The sequence below is a fragment of the Solanum tuberosum genome, unplaced genomic scaffold (assembly GCF_000226075.1).
Source record: "Solanum tuberosum cultivar DM 1-3 516 R44 unplaced genomic scaffold, SolTub_3.0 scf00105, whole genome shotgun sequence".
Classification (NCBI taxonomy): Eukaryota; Viridiplantae; Streptophyta; class Magnoliopsida; order Solanales; family Solanaceae; genus Solanum; species Solanum tuberosum.
Window position 1 is genome coordinate 320975 of NW_006239031.1, and position 23493 is coordinate 344467.

Here is a 23493-nt window from a genome sequence, read left to right on the forward strand (position 1 = left end):
AGTCATTTCTCTATTACATTTTTCAAGACATTGTATTAGTATATTCAAAGGGTGATGTAATAAAATTACCCTTCTATTTATAGTTTCTTAAGGGGTGTTCCAAGTCAATGGACAACTATTGTTGGACAGAGGGAGTACTTGTCCATTTTGATAAATCAAGAAAGGACAAAAAATTTTTACTATTATACCCTCATTTAATTACTTTGAAAAAAGGTAGAACTTCTTGAAAATCTTAAGTTTTTAATTCATCCACTTCAAAATTAATAGGGATAAATGGTAAATTCACTATGTCGATAATTGTTTTCTTAATACGTGTGTCAATTCAAAAGTGGACAAGTTATTAGGGATAGAGGAAATATTTTTATTTTTACTTGTCACTTTTGACATATTAAAAAAAATAAAAAATTATTCATGTTTTACCCTTAGCATTAAATACTATTCTCCAAATTATTTTTAAAATTTAATACTCCTTTTGTTCCTAATTACTTGTCCATTTTTGAATTAACACACCTATTAAGAAAACAATGATTGACATAGTGAGTTTACCATTTTATTCATATTATTATAAAGTAGATGAATTAAAAATTTAAGATTTTTAATAAGTTCTACCTTTTTCAAAATTAATTAATTGAAGGTATAATAGAATTTTTTTTTTGTCCTTTCTTTATTTGTTAAAATGGACAAGTAAAAAAAGAAAAATTGGACAAATAAATAGGGACAAAGGGAGTATTAAACATCAATTAATAGAGATAATATCGTTAAATACTTATATCAATAATTATTTTCTTAATGAATTTGTTAAGTGAACTCGACAAATGCAGCTAAATAGTTTAATTTCTCACATTATAATCGTTGCCTCCATTTTTTGTAAAGGCTTCACTTGCTATTTTTTCGCAAATATGTGGAAACTTGGTTGGAAAATTTAAACTAAGTTTGTTTGTGTTTTCGACGCATTGTACTTTCCGATGCATAGTTTTTAATCCAATCCTTCATTTAGATATAACCAAGAAAAAAATGGAATTAAAGTAGTAATTATTCTTTATTCCACTCTATTTTTTTAAAAAAATAAGAAGTTAAATGACTTGTGTAAATATATTATTAGCATTTATGATCGCATTTTTTTTATATCTACACCACATATTTCAATTTTGAACAATATTTTATTACAAAAATTGTCTTTCTCTTGATATATTAAAGTGGATTAGTAAAAGTAAAAATAATTTTTAATATATTGATGAAGTAAAACTGAATGAAAAGAATATTAATTATCTATATTATTAGCCAACCTCTTATAAATAATTACACAACTCATAGCTTACATGTTGGATATGACATCAATAGTGTTTAAATTTCAAATAAAAATTCAGAAAAAATGCCAAAGAGAAGCTTGCAATGATTATGCTCCAGTAGTGGTAATGCACTAACTAAATAATTAGAAAAAAGATTACATTATTGTACAATTAAATAATTAGAAAGATGACACTATTCTTTATTAGTAATAAAATAATAATTACCACTCCTCTCCCTCTATTTGCAACCTATTTTCTTCTTCTTCTAAATATTCTTAAAAGTTCTGTTTTTATTTAATTTTAAAGGATTTTTAAAAACTCCTTATAATATTCTTTGTTCTTTTAATAATTTTCTGCTTTAAAATTCTCTTGTTGGAAAGAATCGAAGTTGTGATTTAATTTTCACTTTAAGCATTGGATATTTAAATTTATTCGCTTGATTAACGTGAATTTGAGTCTTGTAGGTTAATTAATAAACTTACAATGTTTCCTATTGATATTTGATTAATCTAAATTCAACCTTGTAAGACCACTATTCACTAATAATATGCTCCTTATAAAAAAATAAATTACAATCCCGAAGCATAAGTGAAGAAATCTCAATAATTTTATAAAATATATTATTTAAAAAAAAAAAAAAATTTATGTCCAAACATAAATTTAAATAGGAAAATTTATAATTCAAATTATTAAAATACCGATAAATTCAAATTTTAGTCATTATAACATATATATGATTAAACACATTTTAACTTCTGTTAATTGTAATACGTACTTTTAATCGTTTTGCTCGTGAACTTTCATAAATTTAATGAATTATTAATTGTTACATCATTTAACTATATTAAATTTATATGAGTACTCCGTATTTGAACGTAATATATCTCTCAAGAAATTTTAATATAAATTATGATATACTTTCTTTGTTTTAATTTATTTGTTTGATTTTGACTTAACACAAAATTTAAGAAAATAAACAAGACTTTTGATTCGTGTGATTATAAATCAAAAGTATGTGAAATATACCAAAATATCATATAATCTTGGAGTCTTAAAAATGTTAGAAAAATTAGAATAAAAGAGTAGCCAAATTTTTTAAATATATGAAAAAAAATCAATCATAAACAAAATTGGAAGAAACAAGAATATTATTGATAAAACAATATGAGTACAATTCTATTCCTCCCTTAATTCTCCGTGATTCGAGGGTCGTTAGTGACGTATTTCTCGAATTAAGAAAAGGATTTGTGGCTCCTTCAAAATATTTGAGAACCCGACATATTTTAATCTCTTTATAAATATTATGAGATTTACTGAATATTTAAGATGATCTCTTCAAGGAAATATAATACCCATTGTATAGACATAAGTTAGGGTTTAAAATCGAGTAGCTTTCGAGAATTCTAATTGAAATTGAGAATTGTAGATTTTGATAATATAATTATACACGTCTGATAAACTCCTATAAAATTAAAACGGAGATAATATTTCTTAATGTTATTAAACGTCTTGTTCTTATCGTAACAAAAATGGTGGGTGAAAAGAACAAAGGTTGTCAAAAACATCACCATGAGAAAACGACCAAAATTAGAGCGCAATATTCAAAGTGAAGACAGCATTAAACTCAGTGGCAAATTAATTATCTAATTATAAACATTAATTGATTTTTCTTAATTATACATATAGTATCTTACTTCTCAGATATTAACAATCACTGTATCAAATGCTTCTTCTTTTTGCCGCCGTTGCCCCTTTTTCTTCCTCCGATCATTCAATTTTACTGTTTCCGGTAGTTCCACTTTTTAATTTTAATTAACTCAGCTTTTTTAAAAATCAGTAATTACTTTTATTTTTTCCTTCTTCTTCCTGTTTTCTTGATTTTGTAGATCACAATCGAAAAACATCAAGATTTCTTGTTTTGTTTTGTTTTGGTTTTTTGTTTCAAATTATTGAAAGGGTTGTAATATAGTAGCGAAACTTCATCTGGGTTTTCTTCAATTTCAAATTTTGATGGATTATTCTGGTGGGTTGGTCGAATTACACGATTTTGGAATTGGGTTTTGAAATTTACTCTTAATGGAGTAGCGTAACTTCATTCTTGAGTTTTCTCTGTGAATCTTGGCTGGTTTACCCACTTTTGGGAACTGGGTTTTGTTTTTGCTTGTGAAAGGTTCAAACTTTAGATGATCTTGCAACCTGAGAGTTAAAAAATGAGGAATAGGGGAGAAAAGGAAGACCTAGAGGGTAAATTGCCTGTGTCAGTAACAAGAGATTCATCAGTTAGTCTTTTAAGGGTGTTGTCAACTTTGATTGTATTTGTAATTGGAGTAGTTATTGGATTGACTTCAAGTTCACATATTGATAGGTACTTTACCTTTCAAGCTGAACAGATTATAGCAAATAATGCATTGGCCGATACAGTGAGCAAGGAGAGTGGAAATTGTTCTGTTTGTGAGAAGGAGGATTGTTTAAGCATGGATAGTTTTGTTAGGCCAAAGATTTTGATTCATGGAATGTCAGATGAGGAATTGTTTTGGAGAGCTTCATTAGAGCCTTACAAGAAAGAGTTTCCATTTAAGAGAGTGCCTAAAGTGGCCTTTATGTTCTTGACTAGGGGACAGTTACCATTTATACCATTGTGGGAGAGGTTCTTTCAAGGGCAGGATGTGAATAAGTATTCTATATATATGCATGCCCTCCCAGGGTATGTGCTAAGTATTTCTAATACCTCAGTTTTTTACAAGAGGCAAATTCCAAGTCAGGTATGATTCTTGCTGACATGAACTCAAAGTTGTTATATTGATGTTGTTTCATGCTTATTGTGTGATAGATAGTTTGACAAATGCATGTTTTTTGTATTTATTTCATAAAACAATGTGTTAGTTTGGTTCTGCTTTCACATGGAGTATGTGAAATGTTTTAAGTTAGAGATGACTTATATTTGCATAAAAGATGCATGCTGACTTTTTTGATTTCTCCCAACTTTTGAGAAGGATGCTGAAATGCACTCTCTTTCTTCAAAGTTCTTTTATGTATGAAGTTCTTATTAGGTGTTAATTAAAGAATAAAAATTATAGCACATTGAATTGTCAAGATGATTTGGAAGGTTGCAGAATACTTAGTTAGTAAGCTGTTTAAAAGTTGAAATTTCAAACAAGAGTAACATCAGTTCTCTTGATGCAAGTGTTGAATTGCTCAGTCTGTTAGGAGTTTGAGGAAATTTTCAGTTTGTGACAATATGCAAAAATATACGGTGAAACATTCTCATATCGATATTCTGAGGAAAATAATGAGAACATACTTTATAACATTTATTAAATGTTGCTGTTTACTGCCAAGGTTGGCAATGAATTTTCAATGTTGTATAGTTTGAACTATTGAGCTCTGTGACTGTGATTTTGTTTTCTGCAAAATTAACACTAGATAGAAGTAAGATGACAGGACTGCTGATTCAGTAACTTAATATTCAAGTGAATAAATTTACAATGGCATTGGAAAAGCAAAGTCAGAACTGTTTCTCATTGTCTTTTCATTCGTGATATAAGGGAGACATTATACTCTACAGGTAGATTAATTTATTAGGAAAAAAATGCTGTTCTAGCTGTAGATTGTAGTTCATAGAGTGATCATGTTGTGAGGGATGTGAATCAGAGGGAGGCTTATTGCTAGAATTTCCATATCTGAGAGTAACCCTGTGACGCAATGGATATGCTATGCTTGGTATCACGAATAATGGAAGGGGATGAAACAGTTACGATAATCAAGACTGTAAACAGTTACAAGTAGAAATAATGGGCTTGAAAGCCCGATGTCAACATGGTGTCGTAAGTGGAAGAGAAGCACTTTTACCTCTCCAAGGAGATTCAGCCCTATGCCATCTGGGCTTGGCCTTTTTTTTGTTTACTTAAATTGCTGGTTGAAATGGCTTTAAAATTATCTGCTGTTGTGATAATACACATTCCAACCTGCTTGAAAACCAGAAAAATAAAATGGATTGGACATTTGATCTTTTCGTTGAGAGAAAGGCATAAAAATCAGAAAATATATAGAATTACAATCGGTTATTTAGCATTTGACCCCTTTTTATGTTATGGATCCTTGTTTTATCTTCTATATGGATTGGATTCCTGATGTGTGTCTAAAATTTCTTACTAATGCCCCACTACCCTCTGCCAAAAAAATTCATGCACACATGTGTATATATCTCATATACGTAAAATGTGTTTCCTTTATGGTTCTGCATTTAGTGTGTGCATGTAAAAGTATGTATGTAACACCATTTTCGGCTCCTCGTGGACCAAATCCTGGCTGCACCTCTATTTCCTTAAGATTAGGTTTGATGAGGAGGAGACTAGTAATATTTGGTGCAACAGGTTGCAGTCTTGTATGTAGTTCAAGTGAGGAGCCAAAAAGCTGAAGTTCCCATTAGTTGCAGATTAACAGTCACTCTAACCTTTTCCTCTATCTTTGTGCCCATATGGATTTCTGTTAGTTTGGAATGGGAATTGAGGGAGGCAATTACTGAACTATATAAATACAACCCTGCCTTGGTTTATGAAGGAACTGAAATCATCCAGAAAGCAGTTACCCATATCCTCAATACACTTATGTGTGTCTTACAAATGCTATCAGAGAGAAAATCAAAGGATTAAGGTTACTGATGAAGGATCAGAAAATTGGAATTTCACTTCCTAAACATGTGGAACCCTTCAAACCTTCTTTGAACAAACTTTTCAGCTATGAACAAATGAGGGAGAAAACTCGTGCCCTAGGTGCTAGGAGAAGTATCATTCAGGTCACTAATGACACCAATGCAAGTATAAGCTATTGAGCCATGTTACTGGAACCGCTTAAGAAGAACCGAGTTATCTTGTATATTTATGAGATGGGCTAGGCATATAATATTGGTTCATATAGGGTGAGACATGGATCTTTCTTTCTTGCTTTTTGTATACTCAAAGATTTCATAATACCTACACCAGGAGACCTCTTTTTTTCCCACAATGTTCTGGTAAGTCAAGTTATCACAATCCGAGGCGCACCCCTGCTATTCATGTCTTTGTTATAGCCATCTGTAGTACAAACACTATTCCTCTTTGTAAACTTTGCTATGTGAAGTGAGCAAGGAACAATACTTATCTGATACATAGTATTAATGTGGGGGTGTGGGCTATCATTATTTATTTATTTGGTATCAATGTAGAACTCAAGTCCTCTCAACCTACTACATGGTTTTTCAGCAGGATTGAAAAATCATGCAGGATGTAGATTCAGAGCAGGGGGACATTGGACAGAGTTATGTAAATGAATTGAAATCCTTTGTTTTATTAGCTAGACATTAATCCACTAGTTCTCTAATGTTTAATGATCTTTTGGATTTTGATGTAACAGTGTAACAGTTAGCTAACTATTTTCTTCTTCTTTTTCAGCATGTTGAATGGGGATCAGTAACACTTGTTGATGCTGAGAAGAGGCTAATGGCCAATGCTCTGCTCGACTTCTCAAATGAGCGGTTTGTCCTCCTTTCTGAGAGCTGCATTCCAGTTTACAATTTCCCAACTGTCTACAAGTATCTCATAGGATCCATTCATAGTTTTGTTGAATCATATGATGATCCTTCTCGCTATGGGCGTGGGCGCTATAACCGCCATATGAAACCTGATATCAAACTTCCTGATTGGCGAAAAGGGTCGCAATGGTTTGAGATGAATCGAACTTTAGCTGTTAGAGTAGTTTCAGATACCAAATACTACGATATCTTCAGAAGATTTTGCAAGCCTGCTTGCTATCCAGATGAGCACTATATTCCTACTTTTATTCGATTGTTCCACGGACCTTTAAATGCAAACCGAACAGTGACGTATGTTGACTGGTCCTTAGGGGGACCTCACCCTGCAGCATTCAGCGCGGTAAATATTACTGAAGGTTTTTTACAGTTGATAAGGAACAATGGAACAGCATGTGCATACAACTCAGAGAAGACACATGTGTGTTACCTCTTTGCTAGGAAGTTTAATCCAAGTGCTCTAGAACCTTTACTGAACCTAAGTTCCAAAGTGATGGAATTCTGAAGAGGATTTTTGAGAGACAAGGGTATCTTTTTTCACCCTTTCCTTGTGATTTATATTGATGTTAGATCCTTTGCTCACAAGTGTAGGTTTGCATTATGAGTTTTTTGACTCCTGTAGTACATGCTTTAGAATTTCTTGGGGAGGATTTAGGTCCTTAAAACTGAGGGGAGGTACTAATTTTCTTGTGTAGACGACGTTAAATTTGCCATTATTTTTTTGTAGTTGGGTAAACTACCATGTTAATGATATCCAAGATGTTTTGTAGCTTCATCTCCAGTTAAAGTTTGTACCAGATATCATCTTTACTTTAACATGAAAACTATTACAGTTTTGCTGCAAAACAGTGCTGTATTTGGAGCAATTAACCATGATGTCACAAGAATAGGTAACTTTGGTGATGCTAACTTATATGTCAAAATAAAGCTGAATGTGTTATTTTAGCAACCCACCTTAGACACGAGGGGGTGAATTGGCTCGATTTTTGTGATATAAAGAACCTGGTTATTTAACATCAATGATGTAGGCACAAGCAGAAAGTGGAGCACCAAATTGAAGTATACAAACAGTTCTATGTGGAAAATTTCTTGCTCAGGAGAGTTAAAAATCACCTCAAATTTTCACCAACTTCACAAGCAGTTTTAGGTTGCAATTCAATAATCAAAGGCACTATAAACTCCTACCATCAACCCAATTGTAGCCAGACTAAACTCCTAGTCTAGAAAGCTAAACATACTCCAACAATTATCACCTGCTACAATACTTTTGAAAAGCAAAATGAGCTACTATCAAAGATCAAACTGCTCAAACCTAACCAACCCAAGAGCTAATATAAGTGCAACAATATTTCCTTGTTGTCCACAGATTCCTTGCAGAAATTCATGTAGCAACTTCTGAGTAGCAGTCGTCAAGGATCTGGTTCTTTCGATATCTGCATAACACTTCTGCAATTCAGTTAGCATAACCAGTATCTCCAAAAGACTTGATTGTTTTGTAGATGCTTGTTAATCATCAAAACCAATTTAAGTTCAGCTCAGCAAGATGGATCACACAACTAACATTTGATCCGGGAGTATTATTGAAAGCCAAAAGACAAGAAAAAAACTTTTGCACACCTCAGCATTACCTCAGAAAGGTTCAGCTTGTAATGAAAACCTTTGCAGGGTATTTATTCCGAGCATATCATCAACCAACATTGGACATTGTTGCTGAGACATAACAAGCACAAGATAGTGGGTGATGATATCATAATGGGTGCTCAAAAAGAAAGCTTTTCACCTGTATAAAGAGAGTCTTGGAATTGACTTGCTGCAAATAATAGAACTTATGTTGCAACTTGCAACATTGTTTTCTTCTTAACGACCAACAAAGTTCATTTGCACTGAAGTCCTGAAGCTTGAGACCCCAAAAGCTGCAAACTAAGTCCCAAAGCAACAATCTGCAGTCATTTCTGAACATAATCCATGTCTCTACAGATACTTTACATTGCCAAGTAACAGCTTATCAACAATTCATAATGACAATATATGTAGCTTACAGATATGTGAATGAGAAGTGTTTTTTTTACTGGCTTAGACAATTATAGAGTGCATTATTTAACAAAGGCATCATCAAGTAATAAAAAGAATAACAAGTAAAGAAGATATTTTTTTGACGAGGCAAGTACAATTTATTGATATGAAGGGAAAAATTCAAGTGTACAAGATGTAGAGTAAATAAATATATTTTCTCACCAATAGTACAATTTAATTTGTTTCACCAAGCTCAACTATTCGATCACTTATGAGCAACTCAAATCACAAGTATCGCCTAAAACCATCAATTGTCTCTACAAAATTTGTCAATGATTTCTATCAGTGCATATTAATCCATGACCATAGTCTGACATCAAGATGTTTCTATTCCTGCAGTCCTATTTAGATAACTGTATCAAAAGCAGGCCCCTCAGAGAAACTATGCTTCCCAATTTACATTCTCCCTTGGCGTGCCACTTCGGGGTATTGGTATTGCTCAATATTGTCCCCTTGGGATGAGGCCTTTTCTGTTGCTTGATGTCTTACATATTGCCCAGGTACGTGTGCAAAAGCTGATGCTGGACCTCTAACTGATTGGGATGTGTGTGAGATTTCATTTAGTGGAGTATGAACAGGTCCTGATGTCAGACCTTGCATTGAATGGGCTCTTTGTCCATCCATGGAATAAGGTGATGCCTCCTTATAAGGAGTTTGTGTGAAACCTGATGGCGGACCTTGATTTTGATGCTGTCCTCCTTGTCCTGCCATATAAGTGGGTGGTGATGACCATTGTGAAACGTGTGTGAAACCTGATGGCTGACCTTGCATTTGCTGTGATCGTCCAGCCATGAAAGAGTGCGATGAAGCATCTTGGGGCACGAAAGAAGGTTGTGATGCTTGTTGCACGTTTCTTGCAAAAGCTGATGGCTGACCTTGCATCTGCTGTGATCCTTGTCCAGCCATGAAAGACGGTGGTGAAGCTCCTTGTTGAATAAAAGAAGGTGATGCCTGATGCGAATTTCTTGCAAATGTTGATGGCTGACCTTGCATTTGCTGTGGTACTTGTCCGGCAATAAAAGAGGGTGGTGAAGCTTGTTGCCACCTTGGATTAGGTGCCGACTGCTGGCCTTGCATTTGATGTGATCCTTGTCCAGCAACAAAAGAGGGTGGTGAAGCTTGTTGCCACCTTGGATTAGGTTCTGACTGCTGGCCTTGCATTTGATGTGATCCTTGTCCAGCAACAAAAGAGGGTGGTGAAGCTTGTTGCCACCTTGGATTAGGTTCTGACTGCTGGCCTTGCATTTGATGTGATCCTTGTCCAGCAACAAAAGAGGGTGGTGAAGCTTGTTGCCACCTTGGATTAGGTTCTGACTGCTGGCCTTGCATTTGCTGTGATCCTTGTCCAGCAGTATAAGACGGCGGTGAAGCTTGTTGCCACCTTGGATTAGGTGCTGACTGCTGGCCTTGCATTTGATGCGATCCTTGTCCAGCAACAAAAGTGGGTGGTGAAGCTTGTTGCCACCTTAGATTAGGATCTGCCTGCTGGCCTTGCAGTTGATGTGATCCTTGTCCAGCAACAAAAGATGGTGGTGAAGCTTGTTGCCACCTTGGGTTAGGTGCTGACTGCTGGCCTTGCATTTGTGATGATCCTTGTCCTCCAATGAAAGAAGGTGATGAAGCTTGTTGCTGTCCTCCAACGAATGAGGGAGGTGAATTTTGTTGCCACGTTGAATTAAGAGCTGAAGGCCGACCTTGCACTTGTGATGATAAAGAAGCGGGTGGTGTCTGTTGTCCTGCATAAAGACATTAAAAAGCTGTCAAGAGTTGGAAAACCCACAACAAATATTGTATGAGAGACCTCTTTGAGATTTAAGGACTAAAAATTTAGGGAGACAAATGAGCCTATGGTGAACCATATGATGTTAGACCAACCATATTTTGAAAATGTAAATCCCTTCCGAATAATGCAAATGGAAAGAAAATATATTTTTTTCAAAAACATTAAGTAAAGGTTACTCCATTAGATAAGATGGAAGTGAAATTGTTACAACCACTTTGGATCATGTGAAGCACATATTCATTAATCTGAATATTGTCTTAGAAAAATTATTTGAACAAGTCATTAAAGTGAATACATGTCATAAGATATCTTTGTTTCTAAAATATTATTCTAAGAATTGGCACACTTTCAAAAATTATTTGAATGAATAAGAATCTCTTGTAATACTATTACAACTAATACAACTAAATAATTGTGGTAGTAGTTATTTTTCTTTTTTTTAGAAAACAAAAAATAAACTAGTTAGGCCAAGAAAATTACTAAAAACTTCAATCGATTTGGTTTTTATGTAAATGTTAGTGGTCCAACCAATCAGTTGTATATATGCAAACCAAACATATATGCTTCAAACTAATGATTCTAGGGAAAATGCAAAATAATGAGATGTGCCAAAGATGGAAAAAAATACCTGCAGCACGAGAAGTTCCTGGTAATTGTCTAGGCAATTGTGAAAGCCATGGAACTTGTCCTCGAGGTGGTGTAGAAGGTGGAATGTAAGTAGGTTTAGTAGCAAAAACTCTTTCAATCTCCTCACGACGACCTTGGTTACCAAAACTTTCTAACAGGAACTCTCTGAGGGAACTGGTGAGACCAACACCATAGTTTATGGTCTGAATAACTAAATTGGAACTTGCATCATAATTACCTTCCCCACAGAGTGCCCTAATCACAATATCATATGTTGTCACATCAGGTTTTGGTTCTCTCTCACCCATCTTGGTGAGAATAGGCACGCACTCTGCAACCTTGCCTTTCTCAATCAAGAAATTAAACCACTTTTCAGCATAGACTGGAATGACTCTCAGCCCTGCCTCCACCATCTTTGTGTACTTCTCCAGTGTGCCTTCGACATTATCCATCTTCACATATGCCTCAATCATTGTCCTATAAGTTGTGACATCTGGGCTCAATGACTTGTTACACAATTCCATATAATATTTTTCTGCTTCCTCCATCATTTCAAGCTCAGAAAGTTTGGTTATCATATTATTGTAACCTGCAACGTCCATTGCAAAAGGTCTGGTCTTGAGGCCCTTCCCCACCTTCTTGAAGGTCTCCAATGCCTCTGAAACCTTCCCTAGCCTAAAACACTCATTCACTATTAAATTAAAAGTGTCAGAATTCACAGCCTGGAATGTTGGTGGCGTGTGATCATCCAACATTGCATCAAACAATGCCCACGCCTCAGTTTCCCTCCCATGCCTCAACAACACCTCCAACAACACATTACAAGTTGCAGGAACCATCCTATACTTCTTATCAAGAAGTGATCGATATGATTCCATAGCCTCTTTTACCTTCCCCTGCTTGAAAAACCAATCCATAAAAGTAGCATTCACCACCCCATCATAAACAGTGCACCTTTCTTTCAACTCATCAAACAGTTCATTCGCTTTCTCTAAATTACCCAAATTCAAGAATCCCAATATCAAATTATTATAAACTAAAGAATCCGCACCATGTCCTTTATTAAGCATTTCCCTAAGCAAATCCACAGCTTCAGCTATACGGTCAGAATCAATTAATCCCTTGGTAAGATGGCGATATGTCACAGCAGACGGACTAAAAGGCGCATTTTCAATAATATGACTGTATACTTTCAAGCCTTCATCAACCTCACCAGCTTCACAATGTGACACAATTACATGATTGTATGAAACAACGTTCGGAATAATATTATACTGATTGAAAAAGTACTGAAACAGTGCCTTAGCATCATTATACCGTCCGGACCGATACATAGCACCGATGATAGCATTACATGTGAATACAGTCGGCCGTGTGTTTGAGAAAACGGCGTGACGAGCAACGGCAGCTGCAGAGTCCAAATCACCAGCACGGATAAGAGATTGAACGCGATTGTGAAGGTTAAGCCGAGGGCCCACCAATGCTGAGGTGGTATCAGGAAGACGGGATCGAGGATCATCGGGAGAAGGCGGTCCCCTGGGGAGTGGATCACGGCGGAGGGCGTTGATTGGTGGTTCAATACGAAGCCGCCGCTTCCGACGCCTCCGTTCAGCGGCGGCTTCTTCTGCAGATGAAAAAGCAAATGATCGCTGAGGTAGAAGGAAATTAGGGTTTTGAGGATTGTGAACGGATGTTGTGATTTGAGTTCTGAAGACCGCGGCGGTGGCGGAGGAACGGCGGAGAGAGCGGAGGAGTATGGCATAGAGTGCCATGGCGGTGAGGTTTTAGGTGAAACACTGAAATGACCGAGCTTAAACCCTAGAGATGAGATGAGATGATGATAGAGAGGTTTAACTGAGGAATACTAATGTGTGGTTGATATAACTTTTGTATTACCTATAACACTGATCAATCACCGTATGCTACTTTCTAAAACTTAAATAATACATACTCCTATATTTTTACTTGTCATGTTGCGCTTTGAAGTAAAAAAAAAAAAAATATTTGTCATGTTGGGATTTTCGAAAGTCAATTTGATTAATTTTTAAAGTTAAATTAGATTATGTTAATTCGATATCTTAATTAATATTCAATAACTATACAAAAAGTAATATAAATTGTAATTTTTTATATATCAAAAAGAAGAAGAAAAAAACACCTTAAAATATTAGTCAAAGTTCTTATTATTTAACTCTAAAAAAGGAACATATGGAAAATTTACGAATTTTTAAAAATTACTCCATTAGAAACACTTGTTTTGATTGTTGAAGAAGGTTGTAGTTAATTAAATTCCTGAAAATGACCAACATGGGTTGTGGGCTTGTGGTACAAAGGGGAGATTGAGTCATCCTAGTTAGAAGTTTCGGAATTTAGTAGAAAATTTTGTTAAAAGTGTCACCTTAAATGGGCGCTACAGTGCACGATTCAAATTTAGTCTGATCTCTAATATAACCAATTATTCTAAAAAAAGAAAGAAAGATATAACCTACTTATATTTCAAAAAATTGCTTACTTACTGATTACTTGAGAGTTTATTCCATTGGTTAAAAAACAACATATTCAGTTTACTTTCACAAGTAGATTTTGAAAAGAGCAAGATGAACGCAAACCTTTCTACCTTTGGGTTAAAGAGATTGTTTTCGATAAATCCTCACTGTTTTCAAAGAGGATTGCAAGAATAATCTGACGGCAAAATAGCAAGATACAATGCAAGTGTGCCAAGAGGCAGTAATTATGAGCAATAAATCTTATTGTTGACCTGAAACAAATCACCAAATTGAATGCCATAAATAAACATAACTATACAGCACCCTTGGCATTATTCTTAGACCCCCAAAAAAAAAAGGAAAAGAAGAAAAAAAATGGTATTTACAAATACCACAAAATTTATCTATAAAAATGATTCCCAAAGGGAAAAAAAGAAAGATGACTGAATTTTCCACATCCACACACCACCCCTCTCTCTTCTGAGTAACTGTGGCTCTTGATGCATATAGATATCAGTCTTGTATGGCTATTTACTCTTAGCTGCTCTTTGTATACAATGTATATACAAACAACTGAATGTATATAACTTATGAGAAATTTCATTATGTGCCTGTTTTTCTTTTTTCTTGACTTTGAAATGGATCAACCCAACATTGATCTTGCTTGATGGCTTTACGCCATCTCTCTCGAAAAACCTTCATTTCGATATACGATTGTCTCCTAACCTGCAGAATGTCATTCAATATAGAGTTCAAGTTTTGCACACTGACAGTGTATAACAACAGGTAACTTTTCGTAGTAAACCAGATACAATAAATAGTGAACTTACCAGAGACCGATTGTCAAATTTCTCAACTGGAGCAGCCTGCAATTCCGAAAGGAGATTCACTTTAGATGAAATATAAAACGAAGAATTTATGTAATTTAAGCATGTAAGATTAGCAGATCATACCAATGTATCAGAATCAGACAAGTTCTTCCCTTGCAGTGAATTATTATCTAATTCTTTGATCACCTACACAAGACAAGCCAAACACTTAATCCATTTGCTCCCAAGTAATAAAAGTAGATCAAAATTGCAAAAAGAGGATCGATGATCAATGATTGATCAAGGGAAGAACTACTTGCCGTTTCTACATCTGAATTACCACCCAGAGAAGGGACAGCCAAATGAGTTATGTACTCTGCATCAACCACGCCAACTTTCTTGGTACGATCGCCCTGAGAACTAATAACACGTGTTATAATCATGTCAAGAAGAGATGGGAAGTAGGAAGAAAGTTGTTTAGATTTGCCTGCGCACAATAACCAAGCTTCATATCCAATCCCCATGCATGGATCAGGTCGTTCTGTAGCAAAAGAACAACTAGTTAAAAACGAGCAAAAAGAAGAGTTGCAAATTTACAAGTTAAACATTACTACTATATCATCACTTGCAGGGGTCTTTGTGACGTTCGAAAAGGAAAGGTGATATGCTATAGACATTTTGGTATAAAATCATAAGGACAATAGATCATTAGTGCACATTTATGTAACTGCATATACTATCAAGTATCATGGAGGAGACACAACTACTAAAAAGCAAAACAGTTGTTTGTGGTTTCGATTGAGTTAACTAACAAAACATTTTGAGAAATTGTATTTACTGCCACACACAAGTTGGTTGATTACTTGTTAGCGATTAAAATTAATTAAAGTTCCCATACCTGGACCATATACCAAGCACAACGCCAAGCGGCTTTTGAGAATACCGGAGCCATCATTTCTACCCACCTGCATACCGATTTAATAAAAATGAAAAATCAAGGTTGTTTTGATTACTGACACTACTAAATCATTTGAGCCATAAAGAAAAAGAGGGTCACAGAGCAAATAGATGTTATCAGATAATATTACATTAAAAAGAAAAAAAAGGTTGTAGTTCTTTACCCCACACAAGGAGGTTCTGTGCTGTTATTATCACATGTTCGGCCACCTCTATTTAATCTGTAGAACCTCCTATCAAATCAAAAAAAATTACCAGTCAGCTTTTGGAACAAGACAGCGAACATGCAAAAGTAAACACACAAATAATATCATGATTTTTATTTTTTCCAAAATGCTAGAGCATAGAGATGACCCTAGCGGTTGCAGGAAATCACATTATTGCCAGCTATGAAGGAATTACGACAATTTTTTTATGTTTTAGCTGGAAATGAAGTTCAAATTTCAGTATTCGTATCTCAAACTCAAAGGGTGATTAAATACTTTTGGTCCTTGAGTTTGTTTCATAAGCATAAGGACGCTTCTGCTTCGCAGTAGTTCTTCATCTTTTATAAGATTAACTTGCAGGACCGTAAAAAATATGAGTCTAACCTGTGCACCTTGGATCTCCCTCTGCGCACAGTAATATGATGATGTACTTCCGATTTACTAGCATCAAGTCCTGGCTGTGATATCTCCAGCCCTTCTTCTCTAACAATAGATATATACCTGAAAAAAGACTTATGCAGTGAGAACGTTATCTTAGTACCAACTAGCCTAATCCTTGCTGGTTATTTTTTGCATGTAACGCTACATCACACCAAGATTTTCGTTGAATCTGCTCAATCCTCAGTTGATGTCAACTTTTTTAGCATAAAAACATATGCAGTAATTAAACGGGTGTACACGTAAGCATCCAACAGTTGCTCTACTCTGAAATCAGCATTTCAAGTGATAAATGTTCACAATGATACTAAAGACCGTGCTGTAAGACAGACTTACTTTTCCGGATGAAAGTTTTCGACTCCAAGGTCCTCATCCCACAAGAAAATATAGTCGTATTCAGAAACTATATCCGGGTGCAGAAACCTTTTCGCGAACCACCTATTTTTGGAGAGTTAGATGAGTAAAAAAAGATGCAGGCGACTAGCAATCAGTAACAAATTTGATTAGAACTGACTTTACCATTTTGTTTGGTTCATAGCAGATACATGTATGGCACGATTACTCCACTCAAGATCATTCCACTCATCCACCACACCGTCATAGTGGAAAAGCATCACAACAAAGTCATGTTCAAGAAACTGCAACAAGTTACAAAAGCAATTTAAAAAAACAGAAAACTAAAATGACATTTACAAGCTAAACAGGAAGCGGAAGATGAAGAAACATAACCTTTTTAACAATTTTGTTCACCATCTCTTTTTGCTTTATTCCAACTGCAATTCCCAATAAGTTAACTGAATGTGGAGACTTCTTCTGAATACAAAAGTATTGCATCATAAGAAACCAAAGAAACATTGGAAAATATCATAAAAGAGTTGAACAAGTGAAATAATTTGTCTCATGGACAAAGAAATTTGATATAGTAAAAGTTCATGACAATTTAAAGGTCCTGAATCACTGCCATATTTCTTGAGATTCGGTTCAGACTGAAACTCAAGCAGTCCTTATACACTGGATATAGCTCGATTTTCTGCATACCTTACACACACTGAGCACACCTATTGGTATATGATTAAAAATTTGTGTGATGTGAGTGACATCACATTGACAAAAATATTCCTTCTGGCTGTTCGCTTTACCACCTAAGGATAATTGTACCTGACCTACATAATCTCCTTTGACATCACAGTCAAGACCTAAATCTTTCCCATGAAATTTTGAAGAAAAATGAAGGACCTAAAGCTTTCTAAACACAACAACAGATCAACTGATGAAAAGTATCAAAAAAGCACGTAAGGGGGTGGACTATACATGGATGATCCATGCAACCATAATCATTCCCATGCAAGGAACCACAGATTGAAGATACTCAAAAGTGAAATAAAAAAACTCATGAATAATTTTCAACCAAAATAACTAGTTACCTCAACATCACCCCACAATGGTCGCATTTCCAGGTTTGATGTTTTAGAAATAATTCCTTCTGGGAGTGCCTCACTCCCTAATGGCCTGCACTTTTTCTGTGAGGAATAAAATGAGAACCTCCAGAGAAGCCAAAGATAAAAAATCAAAATAAATAATAGCTCTGGTTCTCAAACCTGGCATTTATTATTTTGCACATTCTCTGTCACATGACTCTCTTGTTTTTCTTCTCTTGGAGGTGGTACCTAAAAAAAATTGATGTTTTGAGGTTAATTCATGGTGAATTCTGTGACTGTAGAACTAGATATCCCAATATAATTGAAATTAAACTAGTCTCAACCAAATTACTTGTGTTCCAGATACATCAGTTAAACTTGTCTCGACCAAAATATTCTTTTTATCTCATTAATTAGTTCACTGGTCTCACTCAACTGAACTATTTTCCTTAATGCATATGAGTATATTTTACGCCAAGTTTGCAGTACGAAGGGAGGGTACATGTGTTGACAGCACAGAGAAAATCTCTCCACCAGAGAATTGACTTGAAATAATTGTCTGGGCAATGAATCTAATGTCCTGATACAGAATTCAAATATGTGCTTGTTCCAAGGATCATTACAGAAGTCAACTTGGAACCTTCCATCGCAAAGGTGAAGTCCTAAAGAAAGCTACGAAATACGATGCATAAACAGAAATCTCAAACTAAGTTGTGCCGCTTAGCTTTCTTATAATATACTCCCTCCGTTTCAAAAAGAATGACCTCCTTTCCTTTTAGTCTGTTTCAAAAAGAATGACCTCTTTCCTTTTTTGGTATTATTTTAATTTCAGCTTTCCACGTGGCATGTTTGAAGCCACAAGTTAAAGGGCATTTTGGTACATTTGACATAACTTTAATTTAGGACCACAAGATTTAAAAGTCTTCTTTATTTTCTAAAACTTCGTGCCAAGTCAAACCAGGTCACTCTTTGTGAAACGGAGGGAGTATTATTAAAGGAACATAGTAAAACACATTGTACATTTATTCGTCGAGTTTTTGCTTTGGTAGAAAGCATAGGCAAAGGAACTCAAGGAGAGCAAAGAGAGGACTTTCACAACACCCTCTCTTGAAATCCATAGGAGTACCAAACCACTATAAGAACTTTACAAAGTTTAGAGCACGTAATAACAAACCCCTACAATCAAACAGATAGCCCCTATGGTAACATAAAAGAAGCAAAATATGAAGTTGTAGAACACATAAAAGCTGAATGGAAGGGAGGACACGAAGGGGAAACACAGTCAACTTCACTTTTCACTATCAGAGTTTCTCAGTTTCTAATTGTAGATTTCTAGTCTTTAGATAAAAAAATAGAATTTTAAAAAGGAGAAGAAAAGTAACAAATTTGAGAGGGAAAAGACTAGGCAAGTTTGAGATTAAGGAAATTGGGAACTGAGAGGAAAGAGTACCGAAAGTAAGCCCATACACCCTCATAGACAATTTGGGATGAAAGGAATAGAAGATATTTCAAGTAAACTAGAAGAGCTCGACAAACTTGAAGAAATGTTTTATTTCATCTAGACTTTCAGTGTATGAATGAATATGGTTTTATACAGATTGTTGCATCAGCTTGACTGACAAGAATACCTACACTGTTTTGTGGTGATTTAGTGAAATGAACCTTGGAAAAGTAAAACTCATACTGAGAACAAGGATTTGGAAAATCTTCTTTCCTTTAGGTGCAGTAAATTAAGCTAAGGTTCCTTTTTTTTCTCTTTTCTTTTTTATTAGTAGCCAAGGTTAAGTGAGATTCAAGCTAAAGGTCGGGTGTAAATAAGAAAGGACTCAATAACTGACACTTCGGTATTTTGTGAATTGATGTATATTAGGCAAGTATAACTAGAAACTAGGCAGCTTCTTAACAACTTCAGAAAATCTAACAACACAACTGCTAAAAGCTGTCTTCTGAAGAGACAAACCTTGCATTTTCCGCATTGTCCATTCTGCTTTGTACTGTTCATTGTAAAACCTGAAAAAGCCTGCAAATATTCAAATTAGTAGTTAAAGCTTATATTAAAAGAAAATCTGAGAGATTACGCAAAATAGTTTTGGTTATAGAAGGAACAACATAGTTGCTTAGTCCACTAATGTTAACCTAAATGTCCCTTACTAGGGATTTTTACACAAATAGCCAAACGGATTCATTGTTTACTTTTTCTAGCCAGTATACATAGATTATACAATGGTTAAATATGGTTAGATACATATATTATACATCTGATAAGCAGTTGAGTGGGCATGCTATTTAGGTTATTTCTTCTATGAAAATTCCAAAATGCATCTGAAGAGAAAATTTTATAATAGTCCATCCATCCTGAAGCAAATGACACCTTTAATGCCAGCTCACTTGCTTTTACGGGGTGAGTGCAAGTGATAAAAACTTTAGCACTTCAATCAATCAAATCATTCAAGTAGATAAAGAAAAAAATTCCAAGTAAGTGATCCAGTATCAGTTCTACACAACCAAAATGGGCCCACTGCAATTGAATGTAATAGCTATATTATACCCTGAAATCCTTAGCCATCAAAGCACTTCCGGTAAAGTAGACCGCACAAATTAAAGCAAGAGTCAAGAAGAGGCTGCAGATACATGATCTGCTTTTAGCATCAGGCACAGAAACCTGAAAAATAGCACAAGCACAAGAAACCTCGTTAAATAGAAGAACAAATTTCATAGTCTCAAATGTTTAGCAATGAAATACAATAATTAGTATTTTCCCCATCCAAACTACATATCCACTTTTTTTAACTGAAAACTCTCCAGTACTATTGTATTAAAGATAGTTATATGCTCCTCACTTTTTACTATTAACTTTAAACAGACAAATTTTAGTTTTACCTTTCACAAAATAGAAAAAGAGAAATTTAAACAGAGATATTATATACTCTCATATTGGTAGTCACACAAAATTAGAACCGGGATAGACAGTAGACAGAGTATCTTGATGAATCATTTACTCATATTTCTTTTTGTTCGAAGTGGTAAAAAATGAGTTTCCAGGAAGACTTGGTGAAGTATCCCGTGTTAAGTTAACTCCAGATTAGTATAAAGCCATAGAGGTTTTACTAACAAGGCTTATAAAGTGTACATTAAATCGCTAACAAATTTGCTGCACACAAACTGGAGCTTCAAGAGTTTAGGCCTTGAGAGAGACAGAAATTGCTCAAGCAAATTGATCTTTGTCTTTCTAGAATATGTGTTTGGTTATTGCAAGTACTTTATGAAGTAATCACATAACAAAGCTCAAGTTAGAGGTGTTTCATAATCGTAATGTCATTATCCATTATATAATTTAATTAGGTCCGGGAACCAAATTTAAAGAATTTAACTCTTAAAACCTAATGTGATCCACTAGGAAACAAACCAACTTTCCAGATGCACAAATTCAATTTTGCTTCTTCCATGATCAATTGTGAAAGGGAACTACAAAAAACTAAGGGAAATAGATGTAGGAATATAACAATTAAAACCTCCCTACTCCTCCAGCCTCAAATACTTAGAGAAGATAGAAGTTCGGATAGCCATTGAATTATCATAACATTCAATTGAAAGCGACACCATTGACCCTTCCTATCGTACCAATATACTACAGTATTCTACATTGCCCCCAATTCAATGATTCTCTTTTCCCTTCAATACCCCTTTTTTTCTTAAAGAAACAAAAAAAATCAATTCTTCTTCAAAAATCCACAATTATTGTATTCTTTTTACTAACCTCAGAACCAGCATTAACCATGTAAGCCTATATTAATTAGAGACAGTTCTAAGTTTCCCAATTTAATAGCAGTACTTCTTCCCCCCTTCAAATTCCCTTCAACTTAAAAGAAACAGAACAAATACAAGAAAACCTTCTCTTTTATAAAAATTAAAATCACATCTATATTTTTTCCTTTTCACCAACCCAAAAAACAGCATTTAACCTTGTCAACCTCAAACACAAGAAACCAACAAAACAAAACCCAAGTCAGCACTTATACTTAAAAGACAGAAACAACCTCAAAAGAGGGAAAAAAAGAAAAGATAAGTTTGAATTCTTGAAACTGTAACAATCTTGATTAGTCCCCACCACCACCACCACCCCCTAATCCAAAACAACTCCAACAAAAAAGAAAAGGGGTTACTTACAATGTTCCAAGACTTCATCTTTGCATGAATAAAGCTCCAAAAATCCAATCCACAACAAGGGTCTTTGTTATCAAGATTTGCTGACAAAAGGGTAAGAAAAAAAGAAAGACAAAAAGATAAACTTTTTCAAAGAAAGAAAGTCGAATAGTCCTTATAGGTAAAGCAACGGATCAAAAACAGAAAAACCAAATTCTAAAGAAAGAATGAACTAAAAAGGATGTTTTGAATATTCAATCACTTTCAAAACCGCTCAAACGATGTCGCTCCCTCTTCAAATCTTTCAAGAAACCAGACCTCTACATACAGTTCCTGTATGTATATTATATTATAGGTGTATAAATAAAGATAGATAGAAGAAAGTTGTTTTAATGAAGCAAGAAGACAGATACTACTTTATTTATATTAGAGAAAAAAAACAAATTGTACAATAAGAAATATTATAAAAATTAAAAATTTGGGATTTTTTTTTTCTACAGAGGAATAAATAAATAAATGATGATTGTTGAAAAAGTTGAGACGGTGGATTGTGTTGTCGTGCTTGGACGTGATACAATCTGTCTTCTCGCGAGTAGTAAAAACATCTCTACTCGCTTTTATGTTATTGCCACGTGGTTAATGGACCCCACTGGCGATCGTGGGACAGTGATGCTCCAGTTTACTTTGGAAAAAATAATTAATGAAAATTGAATAAAATTAATGAAATCTGTAAAAAGGAAAAGGATAGTATTAGAGTTTTTTTTTTTTTTAATGGAAAAAAGGTAGTATGATATATACCCCCTTTAACTCTATAATAAAAGTGGCTCATACATAAATAACTCATGTATAACTTTTTCCTTTAAATTTTAAATTAATTTTTTTAATTAAAATGTAGGAGCATATTTGATTATTCTCACACTTTTTACTTTTTAATTCAACAGCTAATTTGATTTTTTTTATTTTCATAGTCAAATTTTTGTTCACCTATTTATTGCAGACTTTATTATAGATGCCCCAAAAAAATTACAGATATAAACAATAAATTATAATATATCCGCAAAAAAATGTTTTAATTTTTTTTTCTCTTTTTTCATTTCACTTCTTTTTATTTCTCTTATTTTAAAGAGAGAGAAAAGAAACTCAAATAATAAATAATAATCAAAGAAGTCAAAAAAAATTGTGAAAAAACTAAATACATTATTTTTTTAAAAAAATTTATCACATTGCCGATGGTAGAAATATGCATAAGTCATTTTTACGACGGTAAGCAGTATATATAAATCAATTTTATACCAATATGAATATGTGTGAAACATTTTTATGATAAAATTAAGATGTATATCATGACATTTTTTATTTTTTAATGTTAGTGGTATTTTCGTGGTACAATTATTGTTGTTTGATGTTTCTGGAATTATTAGTATTTTGTTTGACATTCTTACAAGGAATAACTATTATATTAATTGGATATTATTGATTTAGTAAATATTGATTCTAATTCTAAGTAAGGAGCAACACGCCAACATCTTAATAAAAAATTTGTTGATTTTGATTGAAGAATAATAAAATGATTAAATATTAGTCAATAATAATTCCAAGAAAGGAACAGCGGAGCTAACGTGACTTAATTGAAAACAGGTGTGGAATAAAGTGACATAATTATTTTTTTCTTTTAAAGAAAGTTGATTTTTTTTAATT

At 34.2% G+C, this 23493-nt stretch overlaps 3 protein-coding genes across 5 annotated transcripts; 1 reads left to right on the forward strand and 2 right to left on the reverse strand.

The window, feature by feature from the left end:
• Positions 1–2845: 2845 nt before the first annotated feature.
• Positions 2846–7664, forward strand: LOC102579219 (uncharacterized). The gene is made up of 2 exons (XM_006349228.2): positions 2846–4051; positions 6719–7664. Exons 1-2 carry the CDS (start codon positions 3500–3502, stop codon positions 7358–7360), a joined length of 1194 nt encoding a protein of 397 aa, XP_006349290.1. The 5' UTR covers positions 2846–3499; the 3' UTR covers positions 7361–7664.
• Positions 7665–8993: 1329 nt separating this feature from the next.
• LOC102596557 (pentatricopeptide repeat-containing protein At1g10270) lies at positions 8994–13188 on the reverse strand. The gene is made up of 2 exons (XM_015309529.1): positions 11340–13188; positions 8994–10664 (listed from the first exon to the last, which is right to left on the reverse strand). The coding sequence occupies exons 1-2, from the start codon at positions 13108–13110 to the stop codon at positions 9325–9327; spliced, it is 3111 nt and encodes a 1036-aa protein (XP_015165015.1). The 5' UTR covers positions 13111–13188; the 3' UTR covers positions 8994–9324.
• An 852-nt stretch (positions 13189–14040) lies between these two features.
• LOC102579538 (uncharacterized) lies at positions 14041–22171 on the reverse strand. 3 transcript variants are annotated; one of them, XM_015309531.1, is made up of 17 exons: positions 22058–22170; positions 21820–21899; positions 20201–20314; positions 19613–19672; positions 17833–17901; positions 17659–17754; positions 16964–17047; positions 16754–16872; positions 16571–16672; positions 16181–16297; positions 15755–15823; positions 15532–15598; positions 15121–15174; positions 14954–15046; positions 14778–14840; positions 14655–14690; positions 14041–14550 (listed from the first exon to the last, which is right to left on the reverse strand). In XM_015309531.1, exons 2-17 carry the CDS (start codon positions 21835–21837, stop codon positions 14428–14430), a joined length of 1284 nt encoding a protein of 427 aa, XP_015165017.1. In that variant the 5' UTR covers positions 21838–21899; positions 22058–22170; the 3' UTR covers positions 14041–14427. The 3 variants fall into 3 exon arrangements, with proteins under 3 accessions (XP_015165017.1, XP_006349292.1, XP_006349291.1); XM_006349230.2 differs by having other exon boundaries at positions 16964–17044; positions 21820–22171; XM_006349229.2 differs by having other exon boundaries at positions 21820–22170.
• Between the last annotated feature and the right edge of the window lie 1322 nt (positions 22172–23493).